General features: G+C 34.7%; 1 protein-coding gene across 3 annotated transcripts in view; it reads right to left on the bottom strand.

Moving 5' to 3' along the window:
* Positions 1 to 7,084, bottom strand: part of UGT2A2 (UDP glucuronosyltransferase family 2 member A2) — a 63,286-nt gene extending 56,202 nt beyond the window's left edge. For 2 of the 3 annotated variants that reach the window (XM_032846145.1, XM_032846226.1), the window contains exon 1: positions 6,367 to 7,084. In XM_032846145.1, coding sequence (XP_032702036.1) covers positions 6,367 to 7,084 — 718 coding nt within the window. The remainder of the gene's footprint in view (positions 1 to 6,366) is intronic. The other variant, XM_032845892.1, reaches the window with a different exon arrangement.
* Positions 7,085 to 13,646: the final 6,562 nt, after the last annotated feature.

Genomic DNA, 13,646 nt, shown 5'->3' with positions numbered 1-13,646 from the left:
TTCCATAAAAATGATCACCTCCATTCCCTTTCATTGAGTGACGGCAAAGCGTGACAGTGCCCTTGAAATTGTGCATGTCCCATAGCAAATTCCTTCTTGGATGGCATGCTTATGGCTGTCATCCCACTCATGGGTCATTATGAAAAAGGGGATGCTACCAGAGGTCATTTGAAAGATTCTAACCAAACAAAATTAATTTACATCAAAAAATAGAGGAAGAAAGGAAGGAAGAGAAGATAGAGGAAGCAAGAAAAAGACTGGGAAGGAAGAGGGGAAAAAAAAGTCCTAAACTAACATGTAGTACTCTTCAGGTAAAGAACCCCAATACATTTTTCTCTCCTTTAAAATGACTACTGGAAATCAAGCACTTTGGGGATATACACATTCACATTTGTTTCATTTCTAGCACTTTATTTTATGTTAATTACCTTTGATCAGTGTTTAGTTCATGTAAAGATCTGAATATTATAGTCATAATTTTTTGAAGATGTGTTGTTTTTTCTATTTAATATATTTATAGGAAAGTCTGTTTTTATTATAGATAGTGTTAATTCTTAGAGAGTAATCATCTGATTACTCATGTATAATAATACATTATGTATTCATATAAATCTAGCACATAAAGATCATTCACACAAAAAAGCTATTTGTTTCTATATTGGCTGAAGGATAAAACTGTTGATAGCAATAGGTAATGTTTATGGATTATAAATATTTTTACTGGCATTAAAATGCTACATTATTTTTTTTTCTTAAATGTTTCTCCAATTTTGGTGGTTTTTTTTTTTGTTGTTGTTAATTTGTATATGAAAACAAAATTTACCTGGTTCAGCTTTAAATAAATATATTTGAAATCTGCAGAAGCCTTTTCTTACTTTCAGTTAAACACAGCGTTTTAAGTTCTATTAGGATCAGATACCTATCCTCAGGCAACTCACCCCAGGCAACAGTCAAATGGAAACTTTTGCCTAAAGAAACAGCAAGTTACCTAGTGATAACACAAACCAATTAAACTCCAGTTAGCAAATTTAATATAAATAAGAAATAAAACAGCAGACTTCAAAAGCTTAAATCTAGGAATAGGAAAAGTAACTGAGAATGCTTAAACCTAAAATATTCTGAAAAATAGATTTACGCCCGTAATTTTAAAAAAGAGAGAAAATTTTTCTAGCAGTTTTGGTATCTGGATTTCATCTGAAAATATTTTATCCTACTAGTCACTATATAATTTTATTTTAGCAATTGATATTTCACAATCTCAATAATCTTATCTGTGATAGTTTTCTCTTCACAAATTCATTGCAAAAATTAAAAGATGTAACATGTAATGGACTTATTACAGTGTCTAGTGCACAGGAGGAAATCAACAAATACTGTTATTGCTATCATGATTTTGAACCATGAGTTTGAACCAATACCCAAATGCTGAAATAAAAGAAATAATTTAGACATTATAATATCTGATTCCTAGCAATTAGCAGAGATTAAAGACTCATTCTCAGATTATTGCATTCCACTGCAGGAAAGTAATCTTATAGAAAGTTGTCCTACTTATTTACTCAGGTGTGACAATTTGAGACCTGAGTGGATATGGGTTCATTGCAATGACTTTGTTTAGAGCATTAAAAAAAAAAAAAAATCAAGTTATACATTGGAAAGAAGTGATTTTTAAAAGTCGGTTCCATTTATCATTCTCATTTATCATCCTACATTTACAAAGGCTTGCACGAAAATGAATCACTCTGTCACTTCAGTACTTTTGTTTCTTACCTGGTCTTTTGAATATGAGTGTGTTCATGTCCCTGACATCAATAAGAATATCGTTCATAAAACAAACTTAAATAGTCATTTTAAGTCAAAAGAGTGTAATTTGATTAGAAACATGATATTATCAAAATCAGAGGATAAGAAGATTTTTAAAAACTTCATTACATTCCCATGAACAAATTGTTAAGAAAGATTAGTCTCATGTCTTATGATTGGGAAAAATCATGTGGTTTCATTACCAGTATTCACTTACAAGCACAATACAATGGAACATGTGATTCTGAGACTGCCAGCATGAGGAAGGTTTATCTGGGGAATAATGTCACTAATATGAATAAAAAGCATTGTGATCTTGATAATTATTATTCCAAGATTGAGGACAAGTCATTGATAAAAACATAAGTAATGAGATAAAAACGTAAACCTATATCGTGACTAAGGTGTTACATACACACTCCTCTATTTCATTAACAGAGATGCTGCACATATTCAGATATCTCTGTTTACTACACCTATGAGCAGATTAGAGAGTTTTTGCAGATCCTGACAGCTTCATAAAATTGCCATTTCTTCATCCTTTTTCTCCATTTTTAAAGATCCAGTTTTAGCCCTACAATATTGACCATTCACTTCTATCTTTGTAGGCTAGTTTATAATCAATGTAGTGTCTGTGCTTATTTTCTCTGAGTAACAGAACAGCTCAGTTTTCATTTATATCCCAGGCGATAAACATATATTTTTGAATTGGGGGACAAGTATTTAGCATACCCAGAGAAGATGATGAGCCAATTATAATTAACGCTTCCTTTTAAAAATATTTTATTTACTTATTTGACAGAGAGATCACAGGCAGGCAGAGAGGCAGGGAGAGAGAGCAGGGGAAGCAGGCTCCCTGCTGAGCAGAGAGCCCGACATGGGGCTGGATGCCAGGACCCTGAGATCATGACCTGAGCCGAAGGAAGAGGCTTAACCCACTGAGCCACCCAGGCGCCCCACAATTAATGCTTCTTTAATAATCCTTGCCAAAGAAACCACACTTATATGGTCCATTAAGTCATTATAAAAAAGCCAAGAACACACAATGGGTAAAGGACAGCCTCTTTAATAAGTGGAAAACTGGACAACTACATGCAGAAGAATGAAACTGGATCACTTCCTTACACCACACACAAAGACAAACTGAAAATGATTTAAAGACTTGATCAATAAGAACTGAAAGTGTAAGATTCCTAGAATAAAATATACGTGGTCAGCTCCTTGACATCAGTCTTGGCGATGATTTTTTAGATTTGACACCAAAGATAACAAAAGAAAAATAAGCAAGGGCAACTACAGCAAACTGAAAAGCTTCTACATAGCAAAGAAAACCATCAACAAATGGAAAGGCAACCTGCCCAATGGGAGAAAATATTTACAAATCATACATCTTATAAGAGATTAATATCCAAAGTATATAAAAACTCATTTAACTCAATAGCAGGAAAAAAAAAAAAAAAGGCTAGAGGACATGAATAGAGATTTTTCCAAAGAACAAACAAATGGCCAACAGGTACATGAATAGGGGTCAACATCACTCATCATTGGGGAAATGCAAATCAAAACCACAACAAGATATCATCTCACACCTGTTATTTATTCATTGATTTTTTTAAAGTTTTTATTTAAATTCTAGTTATTTAACATATAATGTAATATTGGTTTCAGGAGTTGAATTCAGTGACTCATCACTTACATATAACACCCAGTGCTCATCACAAGTGCCCTCCTTAATACCCATCACCCATTTAGCCCATCCCCTGCCCATTTCTTCTCCAGCAACCCTCAGTTTTTACTCTGTAGTTAAGAGTCTCTTATGGGTTGTTTCCTTCTCTTTTTTTTCCTTTCCCCTATGTTCATCTGTTTTGATAATATAGCAGGTTTCTTAAATTCCACATATGAGTGAAATCATATGGCATTTGTTTCTCTGACTGACTCACTTCATTTACCATAATACACTCTAACTCCATCCATGTTGCTGCAAGTGACAATATTTTATTCCTTTTGATGGCTCAGTTATACACACACACACACACACACACACACACACACATTTGGGCTCTTTCCATAATTTGGCTATTGGCTATTGTTGATAATGCTGCTAAAAACATCAGGGTGCATGTGACCCTTTGAATCAGTATTTTTGTACCCTTTGGATAAATACTTAGTAGTGCATTTGCTGGGTCATAGGGTAGCTCTATTTTTAACATTTTGAGAAACCTCCATACTGTTTTCCAGAGTGGCTGTATCATTTTCCATTCCCATCAACAGTGTAAGAAAGTTCCCCTCTCCCTTCATCCCCACCAACATCTGTTGTTTCCTGTGTTGTTAATGACCTCACACCTATTAGAATGGTTATTATCAAAAAGACAAGGTACAACAAGTATTGGCAAGGATATGGAAACAGGGGAACCCTTGTGCACTATTGATAGGAGTATAAACTAGCACAGTCACTATGGAAAACAGTACAGAGATTCCTAAAAAACTTAAATAGGACCACCATATGATCCAGTAATTCTACTTCTAGATTATACCCAAAGGAAACAAAACCACTATCTCTAAGAGATAGCTACATCCCCATGTTCACTACAGCATTATTTTTATCTACAATGGAGATTAAAATTATAAATTATAATAATTATTTATTCAAACATAAAAAAGAAGAGAATCCTGCCATTTATGGTAATGTGGGTGGACCCTGAGGGCATTATGCTAAGTGAAATAAGTCAAAGAAAGACAAACAATGTATAATTTCATTTATATGTGGAATATGCAAAAAAAAAAAAAAAAGCACCCCAACTCTGATACAGAGAACAGATTGGTGGTTGCTAGAGGTGGAGGGTAGGGATGGGGGAAATGAATGAAGAGGGTCAAAAGGCAAAAACTTCCAGTTACAAAATAAATAAATCCTGGGATGTAATATATAGCTTGGTGACTACAGTTAATACTGTATTGTATATTCAAAAGTTGCTAAAAGAGTACCTCATAAGAGTTCTCACCACAAGAAAAGATAATGTAATTATGTACGGTCACAAGTGTTAACTAGACTTACTGTGGTGATCGTTTATTTATATATACATACATAGGATCATTATGTTTTACACCAGAAAATAATATATTATATACCAATTATAACCCCCCCAAAGAAACCATCTTAATCTCTTCTTCAGGCCTTTTAACATGTCCTAACCAATTAGCCAATAGCTTTTATTAATTTTTCATGATAAACAGCTAAAGCAAATTGAATGGTTTCTAGCTCCTAGACAGTATTGTAAGATCCTTTTATATGTTAACTAATTTAGTCCTTACAGTAGCTCTGTTAGAGATGGGGTGAATGAATGCAGATGTAAAGAGAATTAATTGCTTCTCCATGGTCATACACTTGTAAGTGGAAATTGTTTATCAAGAGCCTGCGCTCCTGATTGCCTTACTATGGGAGTCTCATCTGCATTATTTTTCTCCACTTATAAGCTACTTCACTAGTACATGTTCTTACCACATCTTTCCTGGAGTTATGCAGAAGCTTATAAGCTAACATCTTTTCACACCAGGTCCACATCTGTCTAGATATTTTATGTAAGATGCAATCTAGTCATAATACATCCCTTTAAACTGTTCTCAGTTTGTAGACAAAAACCAAAATGCTTAGCATGACATACAAGAGACTTTGAAAATACTTATTTGAATTAACTAATTTTTGCAAGCCTGACATCTTCATTGTTCTTTCTCATGCCTCCCCACCTTGCACTTTGACCTTCATAAACAAAGAATCATCAGTAATACCCAGCACACATAATGCTACTTTCAGATTCCACATTGGATAGTTTCTTTCTCCACCCTGGTTTTGCAGAAAGATTCATATTAACTATTTAAATTTTTTCTTGTGTATCACCTCAACTCTAGAATGTCACTCTCTTCTATTACATTCTGCCCAACTCTTTTATACTCTCTGTTCTTTATACATAGTTTCATTACCCACATTGTTCATACTGTAAATATCCCCTCTCTTGTATGACTTCTCTGCTTGACTGAAATTCTTGAAGTCAGGATCTTCATCTTAGTCCTTTTTGTAACTTCCCTACCTAGGGGGCACCTAGTAAACAGTAGGAAATACATGAACAATGAAACAATGATCAGAGATTATCCATACTCATGTAAGTTTTTAAACACACACACACACACACACACACACACACACATACATATCTATATAAGTAATGGACTTATAGGAAGTCTAATCTCTTCCAACTTTCTCTACTCACCACTGAAATTTCTAGGCAATTTCTATCATCAATGCAATATCTGAATGAGAATTCAGTCCTGTTTTAAAACTTGATCTATGTCATCCATAAAAGTACTTAGCTGGTATCTTTGAGTCCATAAAATTGGAAAACAACACACTATAGTTACAAAGCATATTGTTTTTTATCTTCCTTCCTGTTCTCAAATGATACTAATAGATAGTTAGCAATATGTAGGATTGAAAAAAAAAAACTACAGGGAAATTAAGAGGTGATACAAAACTCTGTTCAAATTCAGATATTAATTTAAAAAATTACATACCCAAAGCTTCACTATAGTAGGAATCCCATGATTTCCAAAGAGTGTCAAACATGTAGTCCTGCAGATGGTAGGAGATGAAATTTCTTACTCTATCAGTGAAAGACATCTGGTCGGTGAGTTCTGATAATATAGCAGGTACATAGGAAGGAGGGAATGGTACCTTCCCACAATGCTTTTCCACTGTTGAAGCTGGAGAAAACCTCAAGGAGAACATAAATGGAATTCCCAGTTTTAAAGCTACTATATCACCACAAGGAAATACTGGATCTGATATTAGGACCTCAAATTTGCTTTTCTTCAGCTTGTCCATCAGGTTTTGGTTTTTGAGAACACCATCACAGATTTCTCTACACAGTATGTGAAAGTCCTTGAGGACTCTAGCTATCTCCTGATAGAATCTCCAAATGGTTGAAGGAGATGGCCTATTTTCCATCCATGTCAAGACAAAGTCCTTGATGACTCCTTCTATTCTTTCTTTGCCAAAGGGCACCTTATATATTTCAAACATCAGAGATGGTTTAGAGGCCGGCGAGATGAAAAGTGCACCAGAGGCAACTAAGACAGTCACGTTATGCTCTTTTTTAATCAATTCATCTATAATTATCTTAATGTTCAACCAATGACTCCCTTCCATTGGCCAAATCAGAACATTGCCACCAAGAGTGATTCCTAAGAGACTAATCTTAAGAGAAAACAGCAGAATGTTCTTGTTTAACATGATGTATCTTGATGTAGAAGACTTGATGAAATGTGACATAAACGAATCTCTCTGCTTTTCAAGCAAAAAGAAAAGGCAAATTATTTTTCAGTTTTGATTCAGAACAATTGACACCCTTAAGAGCCTTCTCTTGACCAAATAATATTACTCATGGTATCACCTATTTTATGATAATTACAGGCTTGGGGTAACATGTGTCTTACTTCTCTACCTGTTGCTTTAGCTTAGGTTATGATTCTCACTCTCCGATCATTTTCTTAAACATGATCCTTCAAACTTTTCATTGCATCTCATAATTGTGAAATTCTTACTCTTAAATTCCTTGAAGTCACTCTATATCTTAATTCTACACTCAGGCCTGGGTACTGAAATATTAGATTAGGTCAGAACTTGCTCAGAAATGTAGACATACCAAAGCTATAGATTTTCCAATATTTAATACATTTAATACAATGTCATTAGCAACAATTAAATATTATTAGAGTAGTAATTGGTTCTTTTTTAAAAAGATTTTATTTATTTATTTATTTATTTATTTATTTGAAAGAAAGAGAGACAGACAGAGGTAGTGAGAGCAGGTACAGGGAGGAGAGGGAATGGAGAGGAGAGGGAGAAGCATGTTCCTTACAGATCAGGGACCCTGATGCAGGATTTGATCCCAGAACCCTGGGCTCAGGACCCAAGCTGAAGGGAGATGCTTAACAAACTGAGCCACCAGGTATCCCTGTAGTAACTGGTTCTTAATAGATAAGATTGTTGCAAAGAAAACACTTATAAAAATGTGAAGTATAAGCAAATAGAGAAAGTGTAATTTTTATTACTACTTTAATAATACGTTTAGGAAATTTTTTTTTAATTTTTATTTTTTTAAGCATTTTATTTATTTATTTATCTGACAGAGAGTCATAGCAATAGAGGAAACACAAGCAGAGGGAGTGGGAGAGGGAGAAGCAGGCTTCCTGTGAAGCAGGGAGCCCAATGTGGGGGCTCAATCCCAGGACCCTGAGATCATGACCTGAGCAGAAGACAAACACTTAACCTACTGAGTCACCCAGGTACACCATGTTTAGGAAAATATTTTGTGTTAATAATCACTGAGAAAAAATTATAAGTAAATGACTAAACTGTGTGTAAGTATATATGCAAGAGATGATGGGTAATGTTACTAATCAATAGGAGGTCTTTGAGGAGAATTGCTAATTCAACCTTTCTTCTGTGGAAAGTGCCGTTCAAAAGTCAGCTGGTCTGTGTGAGGAACAACTACTCCATATTTAGACCAAACCTTTCATAATTTCTAGTATTAATTAAGCCCTTACTGTGTGTCAGACATTGTGCAAAGTGTGTTACATGTTAAGCTCATTTATTTCTCACTAAAAAAAAAAAAAAAAAAAAAAAAGATTCAATGAAGTAGATCCTATATTCTCACATCAAAGAAGAAACCATTGCTCAAAGAAGTTTAGTAATTTGCCAAAGTCATATAGTAGAATAAGAAAAAAAGTGGTGTAGTAGCCTTTAGGCTCTTTGGCTTCCAGAGTCTACTGTATTAACCACTAGGATACATTGTCCTATCAGAGTCTATCATGTCTCCTTACCAGTTGTAAGGAGTCTACCCATATAAACCATAAAGTACCCCAAACATGCTGACACAATATAAAATGTACACTCTAAGTTTGTGTAACTCACACTGGGTAATGTAGGACAAATCAGGAGTAAAATAATCTCTGAAAATTGTGCAGATGTATGCTTATGTCCATGTATACATGGAGTTTTTTGTTTTAATAGACCTGTTGAAATTAGAAATCTTATATTTTTTAGTGATGTTTTTTCTGAGCTCCCCTATCACCAAAGGTAATCTATAGTGAAACCCTGATTGCTTCTTTAAAATAGTTACTAACTTACAAAGTATTATTCAGAGTTCGGCAGAGTAATCATACAATTCATGGTATGGATTTCAATTCTAGTCTCCATATACTAAAATTTTATAGTATGCACAAAATTTCTGGCTGCTCATGTCAGCCTGATCCAGAGTTACTTGACAGGATACTTTAAAACAGTTGTTGTGACTCACTAGAATGAACCACTGGTAACAATTTACTATTATTATACTCATTTTATTCACTACAAGAGAATAGATTCAGTTTTAAACAATTAAAATGTAGTCTTTGTTCAGTTTATTTGGGTTTATTGGGTGCCTACTAGACAGAGAACTCACAGCTAAGTGAAAGATGAATCAAAGAGATAATTCTTACATCTATTTTATGCTCTCAGTGGAGATAATTGCATATGTAACTACAGTAAAAATCAGCATAGTATTAAGTCAGCATGATAATATAAGAATTTAGATACTAGAATAAAAAACAAAGAATTTTAATTTAGCATTAAGCTGCTTAATATTGATGAGACCCACTTTTCTCATCTATAAAATAGAAATTAGAAACAATCCAAAAGCCTTTTATGAGTATTAAATAATACAAGATAAATAATAAAACATTCATTAATATATAAAATGCACAACTATTCAATAACTACTACAAATTGTGTGATAATATAAGCAGTATATAAGATAAAAATTATATTTAAATAAATAAAATAATATTTATTAATCTATAAGCATAGTGCAGGAATGAAAGACATATTTAAAATCTATTGTCTTCCTCATTTAATTCTTTCTCAAAACTAGAGAAAATGACAGGTGCCTTCAGATGAAATGACACAGGTAAAACCCATCACAACTCTTATAGAGATTGCTTTCTGTTGTTTGGAAGTTGAAGGTGGGGGGTAAAGATAGGGAAGTTTTCATTAGAGATGTGGTATTTGATGCTCATCTTGGAGTTTGAAGTGACTGGACATGAGTAATAAGCAATGTGCATAATGGAAACCAGTGTTATATCATAAATAAACTTTGGTTTTTGAAAAAGGATCTCAATAATGGAACAGTATTAAGAAACTTCTCAAACTATTGAAGTTTAATTTTTGATTTGTGTTCTTAAATTTAATAGAAAGCTAAATGAAGAAATTATATGGGCCATAAAGACTTAAACAGGTTGTTTTCTGAAAACTAAAAATGTGATTTTAATTATTCTGACCCTAAGATCACTGAAATGGTAATCTACTCTCTCCAAAAAACTTTTGGAGATTATAGCTAACAATATGACTAATATATTAATGAAATCTGATGAGTTCAAAGGAAAAGGTAATGTAATTAAAAAGAAGTTACTATATACAAATATTTTTATCCTAGGTCATGATAATAAAAGATGCTTCAATTAACTGAACAAAAAGGGGGCACACACAGTATTTACATTACCAAAACTGGTTATTGCTTTTGCATCAGGATTTTCTTTACAGAAACTTTAAATATCCCTTTTTAAATAAATAAATTTGACTTTGCTTAAAACTTATTTGACATATATAAATTTAGAATATATAAATATAAAATATATAGATATAAAAAATCCATTACACAACATTAAGAAAATAAAATACTCACCAAAGAATGACATATTGATTCTTATTATGCCATGCTCTCTTAAAGACTATAATAGTCACTTGTGAGAATCATTTTTGTATTTTTTTGAATACTCTCTTTATGTGTTAGCTAGTGAAGGACCAAATAAATTTTCCACTGTAGGAACTAAAGGTAATAGATAAACCTTTAAAGAGGACAGTGAGCCAGCACCTGTGTGTCTCACTTGGTTAAGTGTTTGCCTTCTGCTTGGGTCGTGATCCCAGGGTCCTGAGGTTGAGCCTGGTATTGGGCTCCTTGCTCATAGGGGGGTCTGGTTCTCCCCCTGCCCCCCCCCGCTTATACTCTCTCTTTCAAATAAATAAGTAAAATATTTAAAACAAAGAAGCCAATGAGCTCACATTGGGATCAAGCATTCACCTTACTGCTCAATAGAACAGTTCCCTCAATATCAAATTATTCTGAAGTATAACACTTGGGGGGGGACCCAAATTATTTAAAAATAGAAATGGATACTTTTTTAAAGTAATGAAACAAGCTAAAAGTTAACCCACAACCTTGTAATGATTGACATTTCTTTTAGAAGAAAATATAAATCCAAATATACATCATACATTGCTTTTATATTACTTGTCATAAGGTTTTTAAATTTCTTACCTGAAGTTTTCAGCCAGAACCTTAATAACACTCATTCACTATTTGAAAGTTGAATTTAAATAGATGGTAGTTGGGTAAACATAATATGGAGAGAAATGTGATCTTAAAGAAGAGATTGAACAGATTTGTTTACTCCTAAGGCATTCCACTCCCATTACATTATTAAGTAGATTAACCTTGTGTTAAAGGTGTTCCCTTCTATTGGTTTTCTGGCAACCACTTGCATTAAATATTGCCTTTGCTATTATGGTCTCTGCAGCCCTTCACCCTCCTCCACCCAACCAAGTATGTCTGGATATATATGAAATAATGACTGGTAATAGTTAATAATAATTGATTATTAATAAGAAATATGGTAAATATCCCCCATACCCATGCAACATAAAATTATTACTGTCACTACTAATTATGAAAATAATTTTTTTAATTGAGCTCTTTTTTTCCTGACTTGTGTAATGATCAGAGGGGATTATGTTAATTCACACAGTAGGAGCTACACCAGAAGTGAATTTCTCTGTATAAGGAAGAAACATCTCAGAAAAATTCTGGTGTTCTTATTGATCTTTGCATCTATTTTTTAAAAAAGGTACTACTTTCTGTTGGTGCATAATCCTCTCAAGAGCTTCCCTGGCATAATCTGAAATTGGCCCCTGTATTCAGAGGGCAAGGAGATACCAAAGAAAGAGGCAGTTCGTGCCAGGTTAGCAGGTTGCAATTTTAATAAGCAAAAGGAATTTACACATGAGGCTTCTCTTGAGGCAGCAAGATGAATGGATCCTCGCACCCACCTGCAAAATCTTAAAAGTTTATAAAGAGGTCTTAACTGAGTTCAATCACATATATCCTGTAGGATCTTCCAAGACTACATAATTATCTCAAGGCAACATCTTTAGAACAGTAAGTGGAACCCACATTCCAAGGATAGGGGACAAGGTGAGGAACCTCTGAGTTTTGGGGTCCAGCTTATAGATCACTTGAGGGTCATGTCTTTTCTATGATCTTCCCCAAACATTCCACCTCTCATGACCAGATCTTACAATATCACAGGCCCCTCTTCTGGAGTGGGCCCTGAACAGGCAGTCAAGGATTTCACTAGCATGGGGTGACTGGTTTAACAGCTGTTTGGCTGCGGTGGAAGCAAACACCATAGCAACAATATAGGCACATCTAAGAGAAAACACAGATTAGAACAATAATTTCCAAAGTCAGTGACAACTTTTTCTACAACAGCTGATCTGAACTACTGATTTGTCAGTTCCCCTAAGCTGCAGGTTTGATCACTCAGGACATTCACTTGTGCCCTCATGTGATAGATTAGTAGGCTCATTCATCAAGTACGACCAGACAACAGTCTGTTTGGATACTGGCACAGGTGTCTCCTTGTGAGACAGTGATAATGTCTAAAATCATTTCATTTTGAAAAACAGATTTTCTCATCAGAGACATTTCAGTATTCAGTAAGGACAGGATTTGTTGGCTGTCATTTAATGTTTACTGCATGAATTTAGTAAGGGCTTCTATATGGGTTAAAATGCCTACGTGTGTTAAAATTCTGGGATGCCTGGGTGGCTCAGTCAGTTAAGTGTCTACCTTCAGTTCAGGTCATGATCCTATTAGACTCCTTGCTCATTGGAGTCTTGCCCCTCCCCTGCTTGCCCCTCCCCTGCTTGTGCATGCTCTCTCCCTCTCTCTCTCTCTAACAAATAAATAAATAAATAAAATCTTTTTTAAAAATGTCCTCCAGGCCAATGGAGAGAAGAAAGCAGTGAAACTATCATAACAGTGAAAACACAGAATGCTTCTTACTGGTCCTGAGGACAGGGAAGTTGGCAGCTTTAGAAACTTGAACTGGTTGTACATATAATACATGTTGGCCAGGGGATACAGCACCGTCAGGCATGAGAAAATGGGTTCTGGCTGGGTCTGCCAGATCAGGGCCCACATCTTCTCTTTTTAATGGTGCATGTTCCATTCCGGGCATCCTGCAAGTTAGCAGGTGCAGCCTGAAGCAGGACATTAAGATCTCAGAGGAGATTGAGTATTTCCCCCTCTCCCAGGAATGGGAAGTAACACCCAATTCAGTGGGATGTTCCACTGTAAATTCCAGTAGATGACACCTTTTCCAAGTAGCATACCACATTGATCCACAGTGAGAGCTGGGGCAGTGCCTGTTTCCCATGATTTCTATAACTTTAAAGTATTGGGCACTTTGGCATGGGTTTCTGATCTGGCAAATAGAGCAATAGGCCCTACTAGTTGATCATTCAAATGTGTTAAAGCCTGGAGTAATATTTAAATCCACCCAGCTGAGGTGGTTTTTATCTGCTAACAATTTAATTTGCTGCTTTAATATTTCATTATCTTTTACTATCAACCCTGCTGAGTGTGAGTTATAGGGAAGATGGACCCTCCACTTAATGTCATGTGCCATTGCCCATT

The sequence above is a fragment of the Lontra canadensis genome, unplaced genomic scaffold, assembly GCF_010015895.1.
Source record: "Lontra canadensis isolate GAN:19392208 unplaced genomic scaffold, GSC_riverotter_1.0 scaffold1, whole genome shotgun sequence".
NCBI classification, from domain to species: Eukaryota; Metazoa; Chordata; class Mammalia; order Carnivora; family Mustelidae; genus Lontra; species Lontra canadensis.
This window is presented reverse-complemented; position numbering and strand designations above follow the sequence as displayed.